The 21,164-nt window shown below is 47.3% G+C and overlaps 1 protein-coding gene across 3 annotated transcripts in view; it reads left to right on the top strand.

The window, feature by feature from the left end:
• The window catches only part of LOC106576060 (putative adenosylhomocysteinase 3), a 43,778-nt gene extending 23,870 nt beyond the window's left edge, over nt 1–19,908 (top strand). The window contains exons 1-17 of one of the 3 annotated variants that reach the window (XM_045699708.1): nt 1,165–1,262; nt 2,794–2,902; nt 4,870–5,013; nt 6,882–6,982; nt 7,217–7,319; nt 7,417–7,511; nt 7,616–7,722; nt 7,919–8,035; nt 8,162–8,225; nt 9,114–9,202; nt 9,300–9,370; nt 11,265–11,359; nt 12,862–12,960; nt 15,225–15,293; nt 15,509–15,587; nt 16,491–16,611; nt 17,494–19,908. In XM_045699708.1, coding sequence (XP_045555664.1) covers nt 1,209–1,262; nt 2,794–2,902; nt 4,870–5,013; nt 6,882–6,982; nt 7,217–7,319; nt 7,417–7,511; nt 7,616–7,722; nt 7,919–8,035; nt 8,162–8,225; nt 9,114–9,202; nt 9,300–9,370; nt 11,265–11,359; nt 12,862–12,960; nt 15,225–15,293; nt 15,509–15,587; nt 16,491–16,611; nt 17,494–17,500 — 1,524 coding nt within the window. In that variant the 5' untranslated portion in view covers nt 1,165–1,208 and the 3' untranslated portion in view covers nt 17,501–19,908. Of the gene's footprint in view, nt 1–1,164; nt 1,263–2,793; nt 2,903–4,869; nt 5,014–6,881; nt 6,983–7,216; nt 7,320–7,416; nt 7,512–7,615; nt 7,723–7,918; nt 8,036–8,161; nt 8,226–9,113; nt 9,203–9,299; nt 9,371–11,264; nt 11,360–12,861; nt 12,961–15,224; nt 15,294–15,508; nt 15,588–16,490; nt 16,616–17,493 lie in introns of those variants that run through there. The other 2 variants (XM_014152909.2, XM_014152910.2) reach the window with 2 other exon arrangements.
• The last annotated feature ends 1,256 nt before the right edge of the window (nt 19,909–21,164 follow it).

Below are 21,164 nucleotides of genomic sequence, written 5' to 3'. Positions count from 1 at the left end.
GATTGCACAGGTCTAAATCCTTGATTAAGACTGTTGGCTCAATGTCTTGTTTACTGACCCTGGGTCATCTCCTCCTGCCCTATGAAACCTCTTAGACCCAGATGTCATGGTTTTGTGTGTGTGTGTGTGTGTGTGTGTGTGTGTGTGTGTCGACTGTCACAGAGAAGTTTGCTCCGGACACTCATAAGATCAGGAGGCACATGTCCAAGCAGTCCGTTTCCGTCACACGCTAGCATGACGATCTGGCATAAGGACCAAGTCGGATGTCCAAGCAGTCCGTTTCCGTCACACGCTAGCATGACGATCTGGCATAAGGACCAAGTCGGATGTCCAAGCAGTCCGTTTCCGTCACACCCTAGCATGACGATCTGGCGTAAGGACCAAGTCGGATGTCCAAGCAGTCCGTTTCCGTCACACCCTAGCATGACGATCTGGCGTAAGGAGCAAGTCGGATGGCCAAGTTTGAAATCAGTTTCCTGATGCCCCTCGTTGACCTTTTGGTTTGAACTTTGATTAAAACATGTAACAGATTAAAATGTTTTGTAAGAAATGAAGCCAAACCTTTGATGTTATGTGATCTCTCACTGCTGGGCAAGTGGGCATTGTTTGTTGTAAACTGCCACCATAGAGATCCTGTATTTCTTCTAGTCTACAATATTTTCTAGTTCAGCAGCCTTGGTCTCACACAAACAAAATGGGCCTAATCACTTACACAAAGTCTCTATTGTCTGTCCCAGTGGTGGCAGCCCAGGGTCTCTCCTTGGCAGAACCCACTGTCCTGATCCCCCTGATTCTGAGGTAACACCGCCTCAAAATACAGCTCTGCAATCCTCCTTCCTACCATTTCTCCCTGCGTCCACCGGTCTACTGTGGATGACCTCAATAGTCCCCCAGCCAAGAGCCATTCAGGGTCACACAGTTGTTGGCCCTGATAAAGAAGCCCCAATCCAATCCAGCCTGTGAACAATTAACAATTAAACAAGTAGAGAGAGAGAGAGAGGAGAGGGGAAAACAAAAGTAGGGAACAATTCTGCATTGTTTCTGAGGCACAGCACATGGGTGACAGTCCGGACCAGTTAGGGCTGGATCGGGGGTAAAGCAGCCTGGGTAAAGAGAGGGTATAAATGGACCATGCCCACAACTGCTAGTTTTCCAGACCCACCCCCTCTAGTCCAAACACAGTTTCTCACCTCACAGCAGTCCGAGTCATGTTGTCGAAGAAGAAGGATGACGACAGTGGAGGTGAACCCAGTAGGAGAAAGGTAAGACTGGAGGAGGAGGAGGATGGATTAGGTTGGGACTTGACAGGCTTCGGTAGAAGATGAATGAAATTCAATCTACATATGTGAACAGGCGTTTGTGGATCTCATTGTCTTGGGCCTCCTTGCCAGTGACTTTTCCCACTTGTTCTGCATTTATTTGGTTGGCAGACGCAGACTTGTGTCCGAGCACTGCATTGTGGGTGTGTAAGGGAGAAGGAAAGAGAGAGAGAGAGATGATTGAGGACTGTGTATATACATTTGGTCAGTACCCTGCATGGTTGAAATGCGAGTGGAATAAATGCCACGTGTGGACCCCAGGAAGAGTATCTGCTGCTTCTGCAACAGCTAATGGGGATCCAATTAAAAAGCATTACCACCAGCCATGCTTCTCCCTCTGAGTGAAGGGGAAGGAAGCCATGATGAGGGAACCAAGTGGATACTTTGGGGGGGGGGAATGACTCGCTATCGTAAGTATGCAAGACCTTTGTCTACCCTGTGACTCAATCAATCTGTCTGGTTGGTGGTGTGAAATCCAGATTGCACAACCATGAGTCACTCCCTCTCCCGCTCTCTTTCAGTAGTCACGCCGTAGTTCCTGTATCGAGAGGTGAACAGACGCATCTCGTACTCTGGGTATGCGTCAGACACTCTGTGGGCTTATTTCCTGCGTGACTGTGTCCTGTGTCAGCGTTTGTGCGTGCACACGCTCATTCGACTGTTTACGCTTTTGTTTTGCACTCCGAATGAGAAGCGGAGCGTTTGCACACAGTGCAGTGTAGTCCAGGTGGTTGGAAAACCGGATAGGATTAAAGGGGGAAAAAATCTGTTAATGTAGTTAAGATTTTCAGTGATTTTGGTGCTGCAAAAATCCTATTTTTATCTGTGAAATCCCCCGGGCTCATATTTGTAGTGATTTGAACAGATTTGTAGAACGTTCAAATAATCATTAAACAATACCGCTCTACGCCACGGAGATTCATACCTTCTACATACCGTTTTATCACGGTCACATTTTATTCGATTTTTCCGTTGTGTCCTTGTTGCCTGTTATATGGCACCAGTAAGTAATCCATCAATATTACCAGCAGCGTATTCCATCCTAACCAAAGCTGGCTCTGGCCATGTAGGTCTTACATAATGCTACTGCAGATTAATCGAGATTTTTTTAATTTTTTTAACCAGTGGTTGTTCACTGTAAATAGAGTCTCGTGCTGAGCTGACTAGGCTCAATTCAGACCTTAGGGATGAACTGTTGTGCAAAATCAATCACTAGCCCCTAACCCGTGGACACTTGATGCCCCCACACCCCTTATAGATCTTACAGAACCTGATGTGGATAAATGGTGGAAACTCTACATAGCCTTGAGTGCTACGGTTCTCTCATTGCTTAGGATATACCCATCTGCTACTTCCTTTTAAGATGTACAAGGGGCCAACGAGGGAAAAGTCTTAATCAGGGAAGGAGTTTTTGTTTTGGACTGGGTGTTGGAGGTTGGACATTGTGGTCTCATTCCTCCCTCTCTGCCAGCAGATCCAGTTTGCGGACCAGAAACAAGAGTTCAACAAACGTCCCACCAAGATCGGCCGCCGCTCTCTGTCCCGATCCATCTCCCAGTCCTCCACAGACAGCTACGGCTCAGGTACCGAGAATACACACACACACACACACATCTGACACACTCACAAGCCCCCACACCCCCTGTGCCTAACTCAAATCACAGCCCAGGTACGGTGTCCAGTATCACACGGTAAGAGTCTATTCCCAGACAGGTAGGGAGCAGGACTGTTCTCTGTCACGTAAAACTGGATTAAGAGGAGACGATACAGGCCACAGAGAGCTGCTAGTGTTCTCTCTAGTTTCTAACACTGTGTTCCAGTCAATAATACCTTGCAGACACACACACACACACACACCAATGTCCTTGTGAAAATTTGAGATCAGTATTTTTTGGGGGCCAGTGTAAGCCAATTTTTATTTTTAAGGTTGGGGGTCCATAAAAGAGGGGAGGGGGAGAGAAAGGTAGAGGAGAGGCAATGTTTTTACTATACTAGTTGTCCTGGTCACCTGGTTGTCCCACTCCTGGTTGTTCCCAGGGCTCCTAGATGCCCCTTTTCAAGAGGGGGGGAGAAAAAAGGGGAGGGAGAGAGGAGAGGTGACATTTCCACTGAAGCGTTGGGAATGGCTCTGTAGTAGGATGAGGGGCCTGTCAGTCCCACGTGTCATAAAAAGGGTGTGACCCTTGCTTTACAACCAGAGTTAATCTGGTAGGGAGACATGTTTGTCAGGAGAGAAGTGTGAAATGCCACGTCCCTGGTGTGACTGTGGCCTCTCATTCTTCCACTTGTGAAGAGATGTCACTCTCAGCCTACCTGGCTGTCTCTCGTCTTTTTGAATGTCACGTACAGACACTCACCGGCCGCTTCACCCAAATGCCTCAAAAGTCCTCTCTCCTTCCTTTCTTCTTTGTCCTCTCACTGTACCTCATTGCATTCTGTCCCCCCACTCTCAACCCTTTCTCTCTTCCTCTCTCCCTCTCTTCCCTGGTCCCCTGTACTGTAGTCCTCAGCTCTGTGGTTGCTATAATTCTTCCCACAGAACGAAAGAGTGAACAGAGCCAGAGTCCTGACTGTCCCCACTGACCCTTCTCTCTCTCTTTTTTTAAAATGTTCCTCTCTTTCTCTCTCTCTCTCACGTGCTCTCTGTCCCAGCCTCATTGTCCCAGCCCTGGACCTTCAGCACACACACACTGTGGGAGAGCTGTAATTCGGCTTAAGGCGTCCACATGCTTCCCATCCGAAACAGTTTGTAGATATATTATGACATTTTGTTTTGTATTGGTCTTCAGCGTTGTTTTTTTTCTTCTTTTCGGTTGTTCGTGCACAGATTTCTTTCTCGAATCACGCTGACGTTCGGTAGCCGACGTCTACGGCCCTTCGTCGGTGATTGGTCAACAGTAGGGATTCTTCAATTAAGTGTTTGTTGGCATTCGACGAGATACGACTCGTTTTCATGCACATTTTGTTCACTTGAGAAATACTGCATCTAACCAAAAGTTAATGTCAAATTGCGTGACTAAGATCTCCTCGGCGAAAACGTCAAAAATAATGACAGATTTCTTGAATTATCTTAGACTAATTCAGACTATTTTGAGGAAGTGTACACTGGCTATGGCATCTCAAGATGGACAAACGGTACCATTGCCGCTTTTTTTCTTGTTTTTCAAGCCAAGGTCTTTTTAAGGGAGTATGCGAGGCACAGATGTTCACTTCACCTAGCCAAGTTCTGCTAGGATCAAACCGAACCTAGTATGTAGACGCCCATGCTGTGCAGGTGTATTCTGCCCCGGGGCTCAGTCCCTAGATAGAGCTCATAATGTGAGCTGTGCAGTTGTTTTGGACGTCAGAGAAGATTGTGGACTAGTGTGTAGTCCTGTCACGTATGTTGTTAGTTTAACGTCTATATCCTAAGGACATGTTGAATGTGCATTATAATGTGTGGGTGTGTGCGTGCAGCTCGTGTGCTGCTGTTGAGTGTGCGTAGACGTGTTGTTGCGTGCGCGCGAGTCCTGTCCTCTGACCCCTCTCTCTGCCCCGCTCTCTCTTTTAGCTGCGTCGTACACGGACAGCTCTGACGACGAGACCTCTCCTCGGGACAAGCAGCAGAAGAACTCCAAGGGCAACGGAGACTTCTGCATCAAGAACATCAAGCAGGCCGACTTCGGGCGCAGGGAGATCGAGATCGCGGAGCAAGGTGGGTTAGGGCTAGGGACGAGGTGTGTGCGTACAAGTGTGTGAGAGACCGAGCGAGAGAGACTGTGGTTCTCTGATTGTGTGATTGCGTGTGTGATTGTGCCTCTGTGTGTGTGTGTGTGTGTGTGTGTGCCATGCTGACAGCCCATCTCCTCCAGGGCTGTGTGCTCAGTGGCCGTAGGTTCCCAGCCTGTGAGATAAACAGCAGGGGGGGCACCTGCCTCTCCCACTAATACCCAATCAAGCACAATGTGATGGGACACTCCATCCTCTGCTGAAACCCAACAGGACCCACCACTGGCCACTCACAGTCCCACGTGTCTGTACTGCGCCGCTGGCCACTCACAGTCCCACGTGTCTGTACTGCGCCGCTGGCCACTCACAGTCCCACGTGTCTGTACTGCGCCGCTGGCCACTCACAGTCCCACGTGTCTGTACTGCGCCGCTGGCCACTCACAGTCCCACGTGTCTGTACTGCGCCGCTGGAACTCACAGTCCCACGTGTCTGTACTGCGCCGCTGGCCACTCACAGTCCCACGTGTCTGTACTGCGCCGCTGGCCACTCACAGTCCCACGTGTCTGTACTGCGCCGCTGGCCACTCACAGTCCCACGTGTCTGTACTGCGCCGCTGGCCACTCACAGTCCCACGTGTCTGTACTGCGCCGCTGGCCACTCACAGTCCCACGTGTCTGTACTGCGCCGCTGGCCACTCACAGTCCCACGTGTCTGTACTGCGCCGCTGGCCACTCACAGTCCCACGTGTCTGTACTGCGCCGCTGGCCACTCACAGTCCCACGTGTCTGTACTGCGCCGCTGGCCACTCACAGTCCCACGTGTCTGTACTGCGCCGCTGGCCACTCACAGTCCCACGTGTCTGTACTGCGCCGCTGGCCACTCACAGTCCCACGTGTCTGTACTGCGCCGCTGGCCACATCCCAGTCCCACGTGTCTGTACTGCGCCGCTGGCCACTCACAGTCCCACGTGTCTGTACTGCGCCGCTGGCCACTCACAGTCCCACCTGTCTGTACTGCGCCGCTGGCCACTCACAGTCCCACCTGTCTGTACTGCGCCGCTGGCCACTCACAGTCCCACGTGTCTGTACTGCGCCGCTGGCCACTCACAGTCCCACGTGTTCGTACTGCGCCGCTGGCCACTCACAGTCCCACCTGTCTGTACTGCGCCGCTGGCCACTCACAGTCCCACGTGTCTGTACTGCGCCGCTGGCCACTCACAGTCCCACGTGTCTGTACTGCGCCGCTGGCCACTCACAGTCCCACGTGTCTGTACTGCGCCGCTGGCCACTCACAGTCCTACGTGTCTGTACTGCGCCGCTGGCCACTCACAGTCCCACGTGTCTGCACTACTGATCATACATTGCCTTGTTTACTACTCAAGACACAACCCCAGCGCTGTCTGTACAGCTGACCTCACATCGCTCCCAATTATGTTACTACAGGCATACCGTAGCCAGAGCTGCATAGCTCCGACTCTGTCTGTACAGCTGACCCCAGATAGCCCTAACTCAGTCTCTACTGCGGGCTACAACACTTTCAACTTTTAGAAGTTGCTATACAGCTGACCTCTCAGCCCTGGCTCGGTAGGCCCTATCACACACGGCTAGCTCTGAATGTCTAGGTGACAGGGCAACAGAAAACCAGAGGGGAAATATTCCACCATCTGGGAGTGTTCCCAAAGCACGTTGGCCAGATAACTTTGATTACCCATTATTTGAAATTTTTAAAGATTATACAGAGAAGCATGCCTTTTTTCTTTTAAGTTTTTGAAACGGGACTGATGGTTTTGTAGTAATGTTGTTGTAACGTTGGGTCTAAAATAACCTGTCGGTTGTCTTCTCTCCTCCTCACAGAGATGCCAGCTCTCATGGCCCTGAGGAAGAGAGCCCAGGGAGAGAAACCGCTGGCTGGGGCCAAAGTAGTGGGCTGCACCCACATCACAGCTCAGACAGCCGTGAGTTACACACACACACACACACACACACATACACGCCACCATCCACCGCTCAGACCACTGCGAGTCTGCCGGTTCTGCTCAGAAAGCCACGACTCACCGACATACTGAATGTCACTAGTCTTAAGCCAGCTTTACACTTCTTTCAGCGGCAGGACTTTGCTTTGAACACGAACGTCTCCTCTGTCTGTGTCCTAACTGAGCGCGCGGTCTGGTCCGTGTGTGTCCCTGCAGGTGTTGATGGAGACACTGACTGCCCTGGGGGCTCAGTGCAGGTGGGCTGCCTGTAACATCTACTCCACTCAGAATGAGGTGGCAGCGGCTCTGGCTGAGGGAGGTGAGTGTGAACCGGGCCTCTTCGTTTGAGCGTCTTTGTCTTTCACGACCGCTGGCTCTCTCAGTGCCCATCATATCTCTCTCTCTCTCTCTCTTAGGGTTCTCTGTGTTCGCGTGGAAGGGCGAGTCGGAGGATGACTTCTGGTGGTGCATCGACCGCTGTGTCAACCTGGAGGGCTGGCAGCCCAACATGGTACGTGTCTGTCCCCCCGTCAAACGCCGTCTCTCAGTAGCAGACTTTGTTGCGTTGTGAATGGCGTCGTGGTTTACCCCGATCAGTTGTGTCCCCTGTTCCAGATCCTGGATGACGGCGGAGACCTGACCCACTGGATCTATAAGAAATACCCCAACATGTTCAAGAAGATCAAAGGCATCGTGGAGGAGAGCGTCACTGGAGTTCACCGGTGGGTGGATCACTGCTCACACGCAACTTCATTATGTCTAGACTGAGGAAAACAGCTTCCCCTTCATCAGGGTTTTGTTTCGAAGTGGGTGGTCTATCTTCAATGGTCATGTCTCCATCTAGTGGCCATAACGGCTAATGTCAGGTTTTACTGCTTTATAATGATGCCCCCCCTCTTGTTGCTTCTCTCTGTGTAGGTTGTACCAGCTGTCCAAGGCGGGGAAGCTGTGTGTCCCGGCCATGAATGTCAACGACTCTGTGACCAAGCAGAAGTTTGACAACCTCTACTGCTGCAGGGAGTCCATCCTGGACGGGTAGGACAACTCCGGCATGCCCGTTCAAAGCAGAAAGGCGGAGGAAGATGACTTCGTTGTTGTGGACGACTTAAACATTTGTCATGCTAACTGCTCGTGATTTGTGTTTCTTTGCTCTCCCTCCAGTCTGAAGAGGACCACTGATGTAATGTTTGGGGGAAAGCAGGTGGTGGTGTGTGGATATGGAGAGGTAAGTCTATCTTACCTGCTGTGTATTAGTGATGGCGGGGAAAACATCTATAGTTGCATATCGCTATATTATTTGTGGACGATATTAGATTGATATTTGACTCCCAAGTATCGCTAAAATAATAATACAATAATGTTTTTGCTACTGTAGGTAGCATTAGCTGTACCTGCACCAAACCCAGCTGTTTTTCTCCGTTTTAAATGGAGCCTATGTGTTTTCAGCACTTTTATTTCCCTGACTGATCAAAACTAGCTTTCTCATGCTCTCTCGTCTCTCTGCAGCAGACATTTGGTGAGCAATGTGTTTGGAACATCAAATCGTAATGCGTATAGAATCAGCACCGAAGTATCGTGATAACGTTGCATCATGAGGTCCCTGGCAATTCCCAGCCTACTGTATATGGTACACTTGTCATTTACACCAACGACCTGGGGAAGAGTTACGGGGAGAGGAGGGCGGGATGAATAAGCCAAACGGAAGCTGGGGATGATTAGGTGGCCATGATGGTATGAGGGCCAGATTGAGAATTTTATCCAGGACACCGGGGTTAGCACGATAAATGCCATGGGATGTTAAGTGACCACAGAGAGTCAGGACGCCCATTTAACGGCCCATCCGGAAGACGGGTCCCTATACAGGGAAATGTCCCCAATGCATCCTACTGGCCCTTCAGCACCACTTCCAGCAGCATCTGGTCTCCCATCCAGGGACCGACCAGGACCAACCCTGCTTAGCTTCAGAGGAAAGCCAGCAGTGGGATGCAGGATGGGATGCTGCACCTTATTATATCAAAATGGACCACCAGAGGAAACGATTTACCATCCAAGTCTATAGTAGAGCCTCCAGCAGTCCTATGCCAATGTGTGTTTTTTATTTGTGTATCCATAGGTGGGGAAGGGCTGCTGTGCTGCTCTCAAGGCCATGGGCTCCATCGTGTACGTCACAGAGATCGACCCCATCTGTGCCTTGCAGGCCTGGTAAGTTCAGCCAATCAGAGCCTGGTACATGAACTGATCGGCCAATGTCAGCAGGGTGAACGAGGAAGTAACGCGTTTGTTTCCCGTCCCTGTTCAGCATGGATGGCTTCAGACTGGTGAAGCTGAATGAAGTGATCAGACAAGTGGACATTGTCATCACCTGCACAGGTGAACACCTCTCCCTTGTCCCCTCAGTCAGCACTAGATGGCCACGTTAGAACAGATAAGTGGAAACGGTGTCAAAATTACCAACCAGGCTTGACTGATTCAGCCTGCACCACTCTATATACACACACACACACACACACACACACACACTCACTCCCCCAGCAGCCTAGAGGGTGTCTAGGTAGTAGGGTATTGACCAGTGGTCAACAACCGGTCCATCGCCATCTCCAAGGCATTCCTAGTCACCAAACATTTCTGTAAAAAAAACTATGATAAAGTCTTGCGTTCCTACTTTTAATTTTGAGCTGTTGGTGTTGGGAGCACTTGATTCAGCAGACCTAGTGACTGGAAGGCAAAGTGTTCCCATTCTGAACCATTTCATGTGTCTGAAAGTAGAACTCTGCCTACCCGGAAGGCCCAGAGAGCAAATCAAATAGCCAGCGGTAGGCCTATTGGTGCAATCAGATGGCTCAGATCACCGTGACGGCCCGGTTTCCTGGAGCCATAGACTGCAAAAAGAAACCTTTCTAAACTTTTAAACATGACTAGAGAGAGACTCAACCAATACAGCAAAGAGCTCTATGTTTTCAGTTGTTATTCGACACTGTCAACACTTAGGCATTCTCCCTACTTCCACTCACGCTACAACCAGCACTGCAGCTTTAATAAATGAGTAGCAAAGCGTTCCGATAAGCTTGCGTTGTTGTTATTAGCGGCTTGTCTTTTTTAATATGGAGGAATATTTCACTTTCTCTGATCATAGGAGTAACAACATGAATTGGTCCATGAGGCAGATATAATGCAGTGCAACTTGAGTTGCGTCGTCAGAAGTCCCCTTTTCTCAGGGGAGGGAAAGAGGAGGGACGGTGAATCAGGTGAGAGGCAGCCTCACCGCTGCTCCCTCCCCTCAGACTGACCATCAGATGCATACAGGCCATCAGTCCAGTTCTGTTCCTAACAAGTAGTACAACAAATGATCTATTACCACTTCGGCCATGCACCTACAATTTGTAAATATCATTTCAAAAAGGTCTGAGAAGAACAACATTAGCAGGGCGCAATTGAAGAATTGCCAATATGCGGTGATAATATATTGGGCCTATAACCTACTCCACAAACCTCATTACTACAGAACTGTTTTTAATTGGTTAATGTTGCGTAGGCTTACATTTTGAAGTCATATTTAAAAATAATAATATTACTGGCTTGCATTTTGACTCAGAAAGTGATCTTGACTCAGAAGAGGTTGGTGACCACTGGTGTAGACATTACCAAAGTGGTCTCAGTCACTCCGACCTGGCAGCCATGCGTGTAGCCAGTCCTTTAGTGCTCCACGTTCAGATTGAGTGAAGAGTTCATAGCGACAACCTGCATACCTCCCTAGTCAATTAAGCATTAAGCCTATTGACAAACTGCAGTTCTCATCAATGTTAATTGAAAAAGGACAGACAACCTTAATCACTCACGCGAATGTGTGTGTGCACACAGACATGCACGTGCACACACACACACTCAGACTTACTTAGAGGTACGCAATGCAATTTAGACACTTATTCATACAGTAGGTCTATGTGGAGAGTGCATGTGGAGAACTATGGTGCATTTTGAGTAGATTTTTTAAAAATGTATTATTTTTAATTATTTTATATATATATATTAAATCTAGTACAGGAGATTTATTCCGAGCGTCATTTGTGTAGCGTTTACAGCAACATAATTCCTTTTTGAAGTGATATAAACATCATTCAGCATGTATCGACCCAGCAAGAGTTATTGGTAGTGTTCACCTCTCTCCTCTGCCCACTTATGAATTTCTCTGACGTTTCAGTGTACAGTAGTGAACATGATGAGTGTAATATTGATGGTATGTTTTATGATGTCCCCTCTCCTCCAGGAAATAAGAACGTGGTGGTGAGAGAGTACTTGGACCGTATGAAGAACGGCTGTATCGTCTGTAACATGGGACACTCGAACACCGAGATCGACGTGGTGAGTCAAGTGTGTGTGTGCGAGCGTGTGTGCATATTGGTGGGGGGTTGAATGTACGTGTGTGTGGGTGTGTTATTGTGACTGTGACAGCTTAACTGATCGTGTGGGTGGAAGACACTGCTGTCACTAATGCTTGTCACATTATTGTCACTGTGGGGGAAGCTGTGATACAACACCGTCCTTGACCTGACGTTGTCATAGTTACGGGTTGGCTTGCTATGGCTTATGCCTGTCAGTTATCACTGTTACGGTGACATCCCAGGGTCATAGTGAAACCATTTTTGTAGAGAATGTTGTCATCAGGGCCTGAAACTAACTTTTTGGTCCAACTTTTTTGGATTTAAAAATCTACCAGACACTTTAACCAGCAAAAATATTTTTTCACCATAATCATTTTTTCAAAACGGATGAGCATGCTTTGTAATGTTTCTAAAATAATACATGTATTACTAGTAAGAAGTGAAGTGGTATATTACTCAATGTTATTTCACTTTTAACCAAAATATCAAAGATGAGACAAAAATGTTCAGCTGCCCCTTTAAGGGTGGGAGGTTACCATGGCAATGAGGGTACTGCGCCTCTGGAGTCGAGCAGCTGGACTCGTCAGTGACAGTGTGCCTGTGATATAGAGAATCTGACTAGTAGCCGATGTCTTTGCTAGCAGTTGAAGCAAACTCAAACATTGAAAAACAACCTAGCTTGTGAACAAAACAATGTAAATAGCCAAGAAACACAAGGACAAACTCTGACTTTCAAGTAAATTAGACCAACTTTGGCTTCCCGAGTGGTTCAGCGGTGTCTGGGTTAGGGGAGGGTTTGGCCGGCTGGGATTTTCTTGTCCCATCGCGCTCTAGCGACTCCTTGTGGCAGGCCGGGCGCCTGCAAGCAGACTACCGGTCGACCAGCTGGACGGTGTTTCCTCCAACACATTGGTGTGGCTGGCTTACGGGTTAAGTGAGCAGTGTGTCAAGAAGCAATGCGGCTTGGCAGGGTTGTGTTTCGGAGGACGCACGGCTCTCGATCTTCGCCTCTCCCGAGCCCATTGGGGAAGTTGCAGCAATGAGACAAGACTGCAACTACCAATTTAGATAGCACCACCTTTTATACTTGTGTGTACCGGTTCTAAAATGAGTCTTCAGCACCGTGCACACAGCTCCCCGGCCGGGCGGTGTTCCTGCACGTTTCGCCAGGTGGGATGTTATTATAGGATTTGTAGTTCTTTGTGTGATTAGCTACCAGCTATGAAACAAAACGACAGAAATACTTTGAAAACAGCTACTGCAACATTTGTTTAGCTATACATGAGCTCATACTAGACTTCTAACTCAATTTTTATTCGCAAATGGGAGTAAAATGCTTGTGGGGCCCTGACCACCCGCCAACGTGGCTGGTGAAATGGACATCTTACCCACCAATACCAAAATCATTTTAGGCCCTGGTTATTATAGTGAAACTGTTCTCATGGTAACTGTTTCCTGTCTGTTTGTTGTCCACTCCTACAGGCTAGCCTGCGGACCCCGGAGCTGACCTGGGAGAGAGTGAGGTCACAGGTGGACCACGTTATCTGGCCTGACGGCAAGAGGATAGTGTTGCTGGCTGAGGTGATCTATTATCATTATCATCATCATCCTCGTCACATTAGTACAAGGCTGTCTATGACGACTGACTCAAATCACTGCTCAGTCACAAGTGTCAATGATCTGATCTATAAATCCTCTCAACTTCCGAATAACTGAGCTGAATAGATCCAAATGTTCCATAAGCTCGCTCTCTGTCTCTCGCTCTCTGTCTCTCGCTCGCTCTCCGTCTCTCGTCGCTATGAGGGGAATATGCGGTGTCGAGAGCTAATACGTGTGAGAATAATCGTGTGCTTGCGATATGTATTGACAGCGATGTCGAATAATATATGCGCGTGTGACAACATATTGCGGGTGCACTTGGGTGTGGAGAGCGAGTGATAGATCGTACGAGATATGTGTGATAATATGCGTAGCGAAATAATACATACGTATTGAGCACATAATTGCGTATGTAGACGATATATGTGTTGAAATAGTATATATGCGATGTGACCATGTGCGATGCGGATATGTGAAAATATGCGCGATGCGTAATATTGCGGCAATAAACGCGAGCAATAATAACATGACGTGTGCCAATAATAGTACACAAAGTGGTAACACAATACGTGTGTGAGCATATATATATAGAGATAAAACCGCTCTCTCTCTGTCTCTCGCCTCTCTGTCTCTCTCTGTCTCTCGCTCTCTGTCTCTCTCTGTCTCGCTCTCTCTCTCTGTCTCTCTCTCGCTCTCTCTCTGTCTCTGTCTCGCTCTCTCGCTCTCTCTCGCTCTCTCTCTCGCTGTCTCGCTCTCTCGCGCTCTCTCGCTCTCTCTCTCTCTCTCTCTCTCTCTCTCTCTCTCTCTCGCTCTCTCTCTCGCTCTCTCTGTCTCTCGCTCTCTGTCTCTCGCTCTCTGTCTCTCTCTCGCTCTCGCTCTCTGTCTCTCTCTCGCTCTCGCTCTCTCTCGCTCTCTCGCTCTCTGTCTCTCTCTCGCTCTCGCCTCTCTCGCTCTGTCTCGCTTCTCTGCTTCTCGCTTCTTCGTTCTCTTCGCTCTCTCGCGCTCTCGCTTTCTCTCGCTCTTCGCTTCTTCGCTTTCGCTTCGCTCTCTCGCTTTCTTCGCTTTCTCGCTTCTTCGCTTCTCTCTCTCGCTTTCTCTCGCTCTCTCTTCGCCCTCTCTCGCTCTCTCTCTCTCGCTCTCTCTCGCTCTCTCTCGCTCTCTCTCTCTCGCTCTCTCTGTCTCTCTCTCGCTCTCTCTGTCTCTCGCTCTCTCTCGCTCTCTCTGTCTCTCGCTCTCTCTCGCTCTCTCTGTCTCTCTCTCTCTCTCGCTCTCTCTCTCTCTCTCTCTCTCTCTGTCTCTCTCTCTCGCTCTCTCTCTCTCTCGCTCTCTGTGTCTCTCTGTCTCCCTCTCTCATAGCAAAGAGAGGCTCTCTGTGGGTCTGATAGCAGTCTCTGACAGAATGAAACCGCTGAGAGCGAGCCAGGTAGAAAGACAGGCTGGCCAGGTGCTTCAGTGTATCTGTCTGTTTGATCTCCTCCAGGCTTTAATCAGAGAATAGAATCCTCCTCTGCTGTTTGTTTGCCCCTCTCTCTCTTCCCTCTTTTTGACTCTACTCTCTCCATCTTCACTCCTGGACTCTCTCACTTCTCCTCTGCTGTCTCCATCTGAGAGGCTTTTTCCAAAGAGAAGTGTCTGTTAGTTTGTCTGTGTTCTGGTTCTGCTGACGCACTCCACTCTCTACAGAACAGGGAAGTGTGGGCTGCCTCAGTTCCACCAGGCAGTGTGTGCATACTGCATAAAGTAACGGTACGCCCCGTTGTACTGTTACTGGTACTCGCAGCAAACAGGGAATTGAAACTGAAGCAGCACCACCAAAGCTTAATTTCTACATACTAACACGAAATGTCGCAGCTCTCTAGAAAAGAGAACATTATTGCAGGCTTTCTGTGTCACTAAGGAGTGTATGATAGCGGTAGTAAATGCAGATCAGTTCCTCCTCCTTTGTGAATGCTGCCTCGTTAGCAGTCGGCTCAGGAACAGTACCAGTCCCATTTTCTCTCTGTTTACATGTCTGTGTGCACCACATCTGTCTGGGATAACAGGCAACTTCTGTTATTCTGACCTTGGACTCTGCAACACTTTTTCTGATATTTTGATGACGTCAACCACACACACACACACACACACACACACACACACACACACACACACACACAGTATCTTATAATTGCAACGGAGGTGTAGAATCTCTGATTCTGTGTGCTGTTAACTGGTTGTTAACCCAATGTGTCTCTATCTGTCCTCAGGGTCGTCTGCTGAACCTGAGCTGCTCTACGGTCCCTACCTTTGTCCTGTCCATCACCGCCACCACCCAGGTACCTGTGTGCGTTTGGGATTTGTGAGTGGGGTGGATCAGCGTCGGTGTGTGTGTGTGTGTGTGTGTTACTTCGTACAGTAATCGTAGAGATTAGGGTCTCGTCCATTGCTCTGCCGCTGGCACCAGCCCGTGTGCGTCATGAGAGCGACCGTGGCGTTGCCATGGTAACCGACGCGTGTGGGATTGACATCCGGGTCTTGTCTCATACCTCAGGCCCTGGCTCTGATAGAGCTGTACAACGCCCCGGAGGGACGCTACAAACAGGATGTCTACCTGCTGCCCAAGAAGATGGGTAAGAGATCGTGCTCTATGTCCACACAGACACACACACAGACTTACTCCTTCATCCCTCCTCTGTCCTCGGTCTCACACACACGCGCCCTAATCCTTATACGCTCAGGCCTCAGCCTCAGCAGCCAGTAGTGACCTGACAGCACCCGTCCGCCTGTCTGAACCTCTGACAAAACCCTTTTTAGGAGAAAACATTGAGTTGGAAGGGGATCAGCCAGAATGCACAACAAAGACTCAACTCAGCAAAGAGAAGCGCTAGATATCCAGGATGGGGATAAAGATGGTATGAACTCATCCCCTGCAGCCATGTCTTGGGTTATAGATGCTCTATGTCATGATACGAAACGAACACTGGGTGTTTGTGTATCAGGGTGTGTATGTGGGGGTTAGTCATTTTTCATATTCATTTACAGCCATTGCGCGGACTAGGAAAATAGAAAATTCATGGTAGAATGCTTTCTATTTAGAGAGAAGGGGTGTGTGTGTCGGTGTGCTTCATTCACAGTAGAGTGCATCTCATTGAGAGCCTGAGTGTGCATGCGTTGGTGTGTGTGACTGCAGCTCACAGCGTAGCCGGGTCTCTGCCCCCCACCCAGCGTATAGAGTTAAAAACAGGGAGGACGAGAGGCAGACTGGCAGGGAGGCTCAATATAGGTCAGCCTGTCAGAGCCTGCTGCTAAGCTCACTGCACCATCGCTGACGGAGGGAGGGAGAGACCGAGACGGGAGAAGCAGCCCCAGTGCGCTCATCACAAACAAATACATTAGTAAATAACCAACAGCCCTGTGTCCCTGCTAGCTAGATTAACTTAGCACTCTCACTCTCTATCTTTCTCTTGCTCTTTTTTCTCTCTCTCGTCCACCCCCCCCCCCCCCTCCCACTCCCTCCTTCTGTATTATTCCAGATGAATATGTGGCCAGTCTTCACCTGCCTACGTTCGATGCCCACCTCACAGAGCTGAGTGATGAGCAGGCCAAGTACCTGGGCTTGAACAAGAACGGGCCCTTCAAGCCAAACTACTACAGGTAAACATTAATGCCTGAATGCTTAGATTTCCTGCTAATATTGTGTCACATACACTGACTATACCAAACATTATGAACACCTTGCTAATATTGAGTTGCAGCACCCCCCCCCCCGCCCTCAGGACAGCCTTAATTCAGCGGGGCATGGACTCCACAAGGTGTCGAAAGCGTTCCACAAGGATGCTGGCCCATGTTGACTCCAACGCTTCCCACAGTTGTGTCAAGTTGGCTGGATGTCCTTTGGTTGGTGGACCATTCTTGATACACACAGGAAACTGTTGAGTGTGAAAAAGCCAGCAGCTTTGCAGTTCTTGACACAAACTCGGTGCGCCTGGCACCTACTACCATACACCGTTCAAAGGCACTTAAATGTTTAGTCTTGCCCATTCACCCTCTGAATGGCACACATACACAATCCATGTCTCAATTGTCCCAAGGCTTAAAAATCCTTCTTTATCCTGTCTCCTCCCCTTCATCTACACTGATTGAAGTGGATTTAACAAGTGACATCAATAAGGGATGATAACTTTCAGCTGGATTCACCTGGTCAGTCTGTCATGGAAAGAGCAGGTGTTCTTAATGTTTTGTCCACTCAGTGTCTATGTTTCGTGGCGTTATATTACAAAGGTGTGATGTTATAAATACAGTGTATTTATAAAGCCCTTTTTACATCAGCCGATGTCACAAAGTGCTTATACAGAAACCCAGCCTAAAACTCCAGACAGCAAGCAATGCAGATGTAGAAGCACTGTAAGACTGCTATGCTGCTAGAGAGATATGCTGGTAGAGAGATATCCACAGTGCAAGATTGTTCCATTCTTCCCATGTTACATAATGGTAACTGTAACAACATGATTTGACATTCATTTTTTTCTCCCCGAGGTATTAAACCAACTCTGAAATGAAGAACATACCAAGGCTCCATAAATCGTGCAGAACCCAGAAGAAAGGAGAGGGGAGGAGCTCTGTGCTTATTGCTCAGAGTGGAGGGCGTGGCTTTACCTGCGCTTTGGCAGTGTTTATTTATTTACGCTAGAATAGTGTAACTCTAACCTTTTTGAGCTGCTCCTGCCATCTTGCGCTCCTTAGCAAGCGTCTCCTGGAGTTTCCACCATTTCGTTTTCTCTTAGCTACTTGTGTGTCAGTCAGTCGTACGTAAAAACTCCATTACGAGATCTTTTTATTGTTCGTTTCAAAACTAGAGATGGAAAAACTATTGATGAAGAAAAACAAAAAAACTGAAATGTACAAAAAAAAATCTGAAAGATGACCTCTGAAGATTTAGTGATGGACATGTGGTTCATGTCCTGTTGTCTGTCTTTTCCTACTCTTGATTTGTGTTTTGTTTTCAAAGATAAATTGAAAGGGATTAGATGAAGAGGTGGGAGGGGGGGTCATTGGGTCCAATCATATCCTGTCTTTCATTTGATCATTTGATTCCGATTTGTTCGTTGTCTTGTTTTTAGGTATGTTTTAATGCGTTGGTTGTCCTATTCCCTCAATCGAACTGGACAGTGACGGGTGTGGGGCCGGGTTCTTTCCCTGTGATTGGTGGGAGAGTGAGGTCTCAACCAGTCACTCAAACACAGGGAATCCATCTCAGCTGCCTGTACAACAGCCACTCAATAATAAACTGTGTTCCTCAGCTCCCAAACTGCTCTCATGATGATGCTAGTGTTGAAGTTATATGACAAGTATTCCGCCAACCAGAGTTTATGACATCCACGATGTCCGGAGCTAGATTCTCCTTTCAAAGCATTATGCTGAATTATAAACTGGGTAGTTCGAGCCCTGAATGCTGATTGGATGAAAGCCGTGGTATATTAGACCTTATACCACCATGATAAAACATCTATTTTTACTGTTCTAATTACGTTGGTAACCAGCTTATAATGGCAATAAGGCACCTCGGGTTCGTGCTATATGGCAAATAAACCACGGCGTCGTACATAAGAACAGCCCTTAGCAGTGGTATATTGGCCATATACCACAAACCCCCCTCGTGCTTTATTGCTTAATTAGAGGCATGACAGGTATGGGAGATGATTACAAGGGGATATATTTATGTAGAAATGTCGATTTTTCTATCTTTCCTCCACCCATCTAATATCTTACTTTTTTGAAATTAAATATCTGTCTCATTATAAAGATAAGCAATTAAATGTTATATGATAAATGTAATAAATGTTCTGGATGATTTTTTTTTTTTTTTTATGCTGTGACAGACTATTTCAGTGAGATACAAAATGTACAGCCAGGCTGGTACTAGTTTCTTTGGCCAGGTCCTCAATAGTAAGCAACTCTGTACAGTACTTACAGCTCTAAAACCAGTTGGTACACACAGCCGTTGGCAGGGGTTACTTGTGTTAAAGTGCAGTGAGGCTATAGCTTGATGATGGGATCATTACATATGCTTGTAATTAGTTGGGGATCAACGTTTCACACGTTCTAAAAAATGGTCACGCTTCAGACTTCAGTTTACCTCGTTGTTCCAGTTTCTTCTGTATTTATGATAAAAGGTAATAGTCACCTTTTTTATAAATGTCCAAGATTTGGTTTCATCGTTAGTTTGCTGAGTTTTTCTGTTGAGGGCCAAACTCCTCTGGTACGATTATTAGTCCAACTTGATTTCCTCAACATTTTAGATAAACTTTGTTAGAATCCCAGCCGTTAGGGTTTTCTCCTGAACCAAAAGCCCATACTACAAGCCCGCGGGGAGGATCCAGCTTTAATTTTTATTTTTTACATTGCATAGAATTAACTAAATCCATGAGACTATACGCCCATATGCTCCCATGTTAATTGTGCCCATACTATACATTCTAAAATGTCCCTGTGTTCATGTCATACCCGCCTCCATAATAACCATCTTCCAAGTCGGAGACCCCGTCTGTGTGACCATCCATACTACCCATATGTCTGTTTGTCTGACTTTTAGAACATTACCCGTGTGTGTGTGTTAGGGTCATTTGTTGTTAGGACATGGTTGCTTCGATGCAGTTGTCTCAGGATCATAGCCTGTGCGTTCCGGGGGTGAAAGAGCATTAGTCGGTCCAATAGCTGCATCACATGGGCAGGGTTAACGCCAGCATCTTGTATGCTTAACTCAAAAGTATAGGAATTACAGCATATCAACTCTTGTATTTATTGTTGTAAATCCTCAGTCAGTACAAATGGAAAATTCTTCTCAAATTTTTAAGTTGTCGAAACGATGTTTAAATATTGCAAGTGATAATGATAGATGAGCAATAATAAATCTGCAATCTTAAAGAATAAAAATGTAAAATATTGTATCAACCTTTGTCGTTTATGTGCTGTATTTTTATTCATTTTCATGTATTTTCTTGAATATACCTACATTTAAATAGAAAGATTGCCACCAATGCCTATTAGGCATCCATGTTTGCGTTTACACAGGCAGCCCAATTCTGATCTTTTGCCACTAAATGCTTTTAACTGATCAGGTCTTTTGACAATTAATGGACAAAAGATCAGTATTGGGCTGCCTGTGTAAACTGATTTCCCATGGCCTTGAGGAGGGCATCTCTTGACTTCGGCTGATCGGCTGCTGCTGGGAGGAAAGACAGATATCAATAATGACACCACTTAAGAGAGGACGTTATGTGACGTGCTAGAAACACAGTATTATCATTGTGAACTGGGGCGTTCACTACAGCTTGGATGATTTGATCACAAGGCCCTGTACCAGTGTTTGGCCAAGTTTTACAGGATGGCTTTAGGTTATGTTCCCTCAATCTTATTAACAAGCCATGTGTCCTATAAGACTTATTGACTGCAGTTAAATTGTGAAAGAACATGCTATGCTTCTACCATTAACACGGGTTATTCAGTGACTCAACAAACGATATATTCTGTGTCCATTTTAATTATTTTCTCAGAACTCATACGTTTGGATACTTATTCGGTCATGGGGTTATAATTGGGCTCTGTGCTCAGATAAAATTGATTACTGTGTTGCCACATGACACAGTGGGGGGGGGGGGGGAGACACTGGTTGTGTCTCGAGCAGTCGAAAAGCAGCTGTTGTTGCCACTCAGTCACAGTCGTAGTGAGTGACCTAATCAGAGTGCACCCACTCTGCCACAGACACCCTGAGGCACACGCACAATCAGACGTTGACTGCCTATTATTCCCGTTCATGCCACACACACACACACACACACACACCGATTTCATTCAGTTCATGTGAAAGATTTGTCACACAATGGCAAAAACGCAAGTTAAAGAATTCATTATTAAACTGTTATTTTGGTCCCTAACAGACACCAATATTAACCATATGAAATCAATTGTATTTGTCACATGCGCCGAATACAAAAGGTGTAGACTTTACAGTGAAATGCTGACTTATGAGTTCTTTCCCCAAAACGCAGATTTAAAAAAGGTGCTAATAAGAAAAAAAAGCTAATAGTAACACCATTAAAGTGGCCTTAACAGAGTGACATTAACAGGGGTGTTTCACACCATAATCATGTTTGTTTTGACCTGTGTTCTTCATCCATAAATCCCTGCATATAGTATAAACACCCCAG

The sequence above is a fragment of the Salmo salar genome, chromosome ssa17, assembly GCF_905237065.1.
Source record: "Salmo salar chromosome ssa17, Ssal_v3.1, whole genome shotgun sequence".
Lineage (NCBI taxonomy): Eukaryota > Metazoa > Chordata > Actinopteri > Salmoniformes > Salmonidae > Salmo > Salmo salar.
The sequence above is the reverse complement of the archived record's forward strand: the minus strand, read 5'-3'. Positions and strand labels throughout refer to the sequence as shown.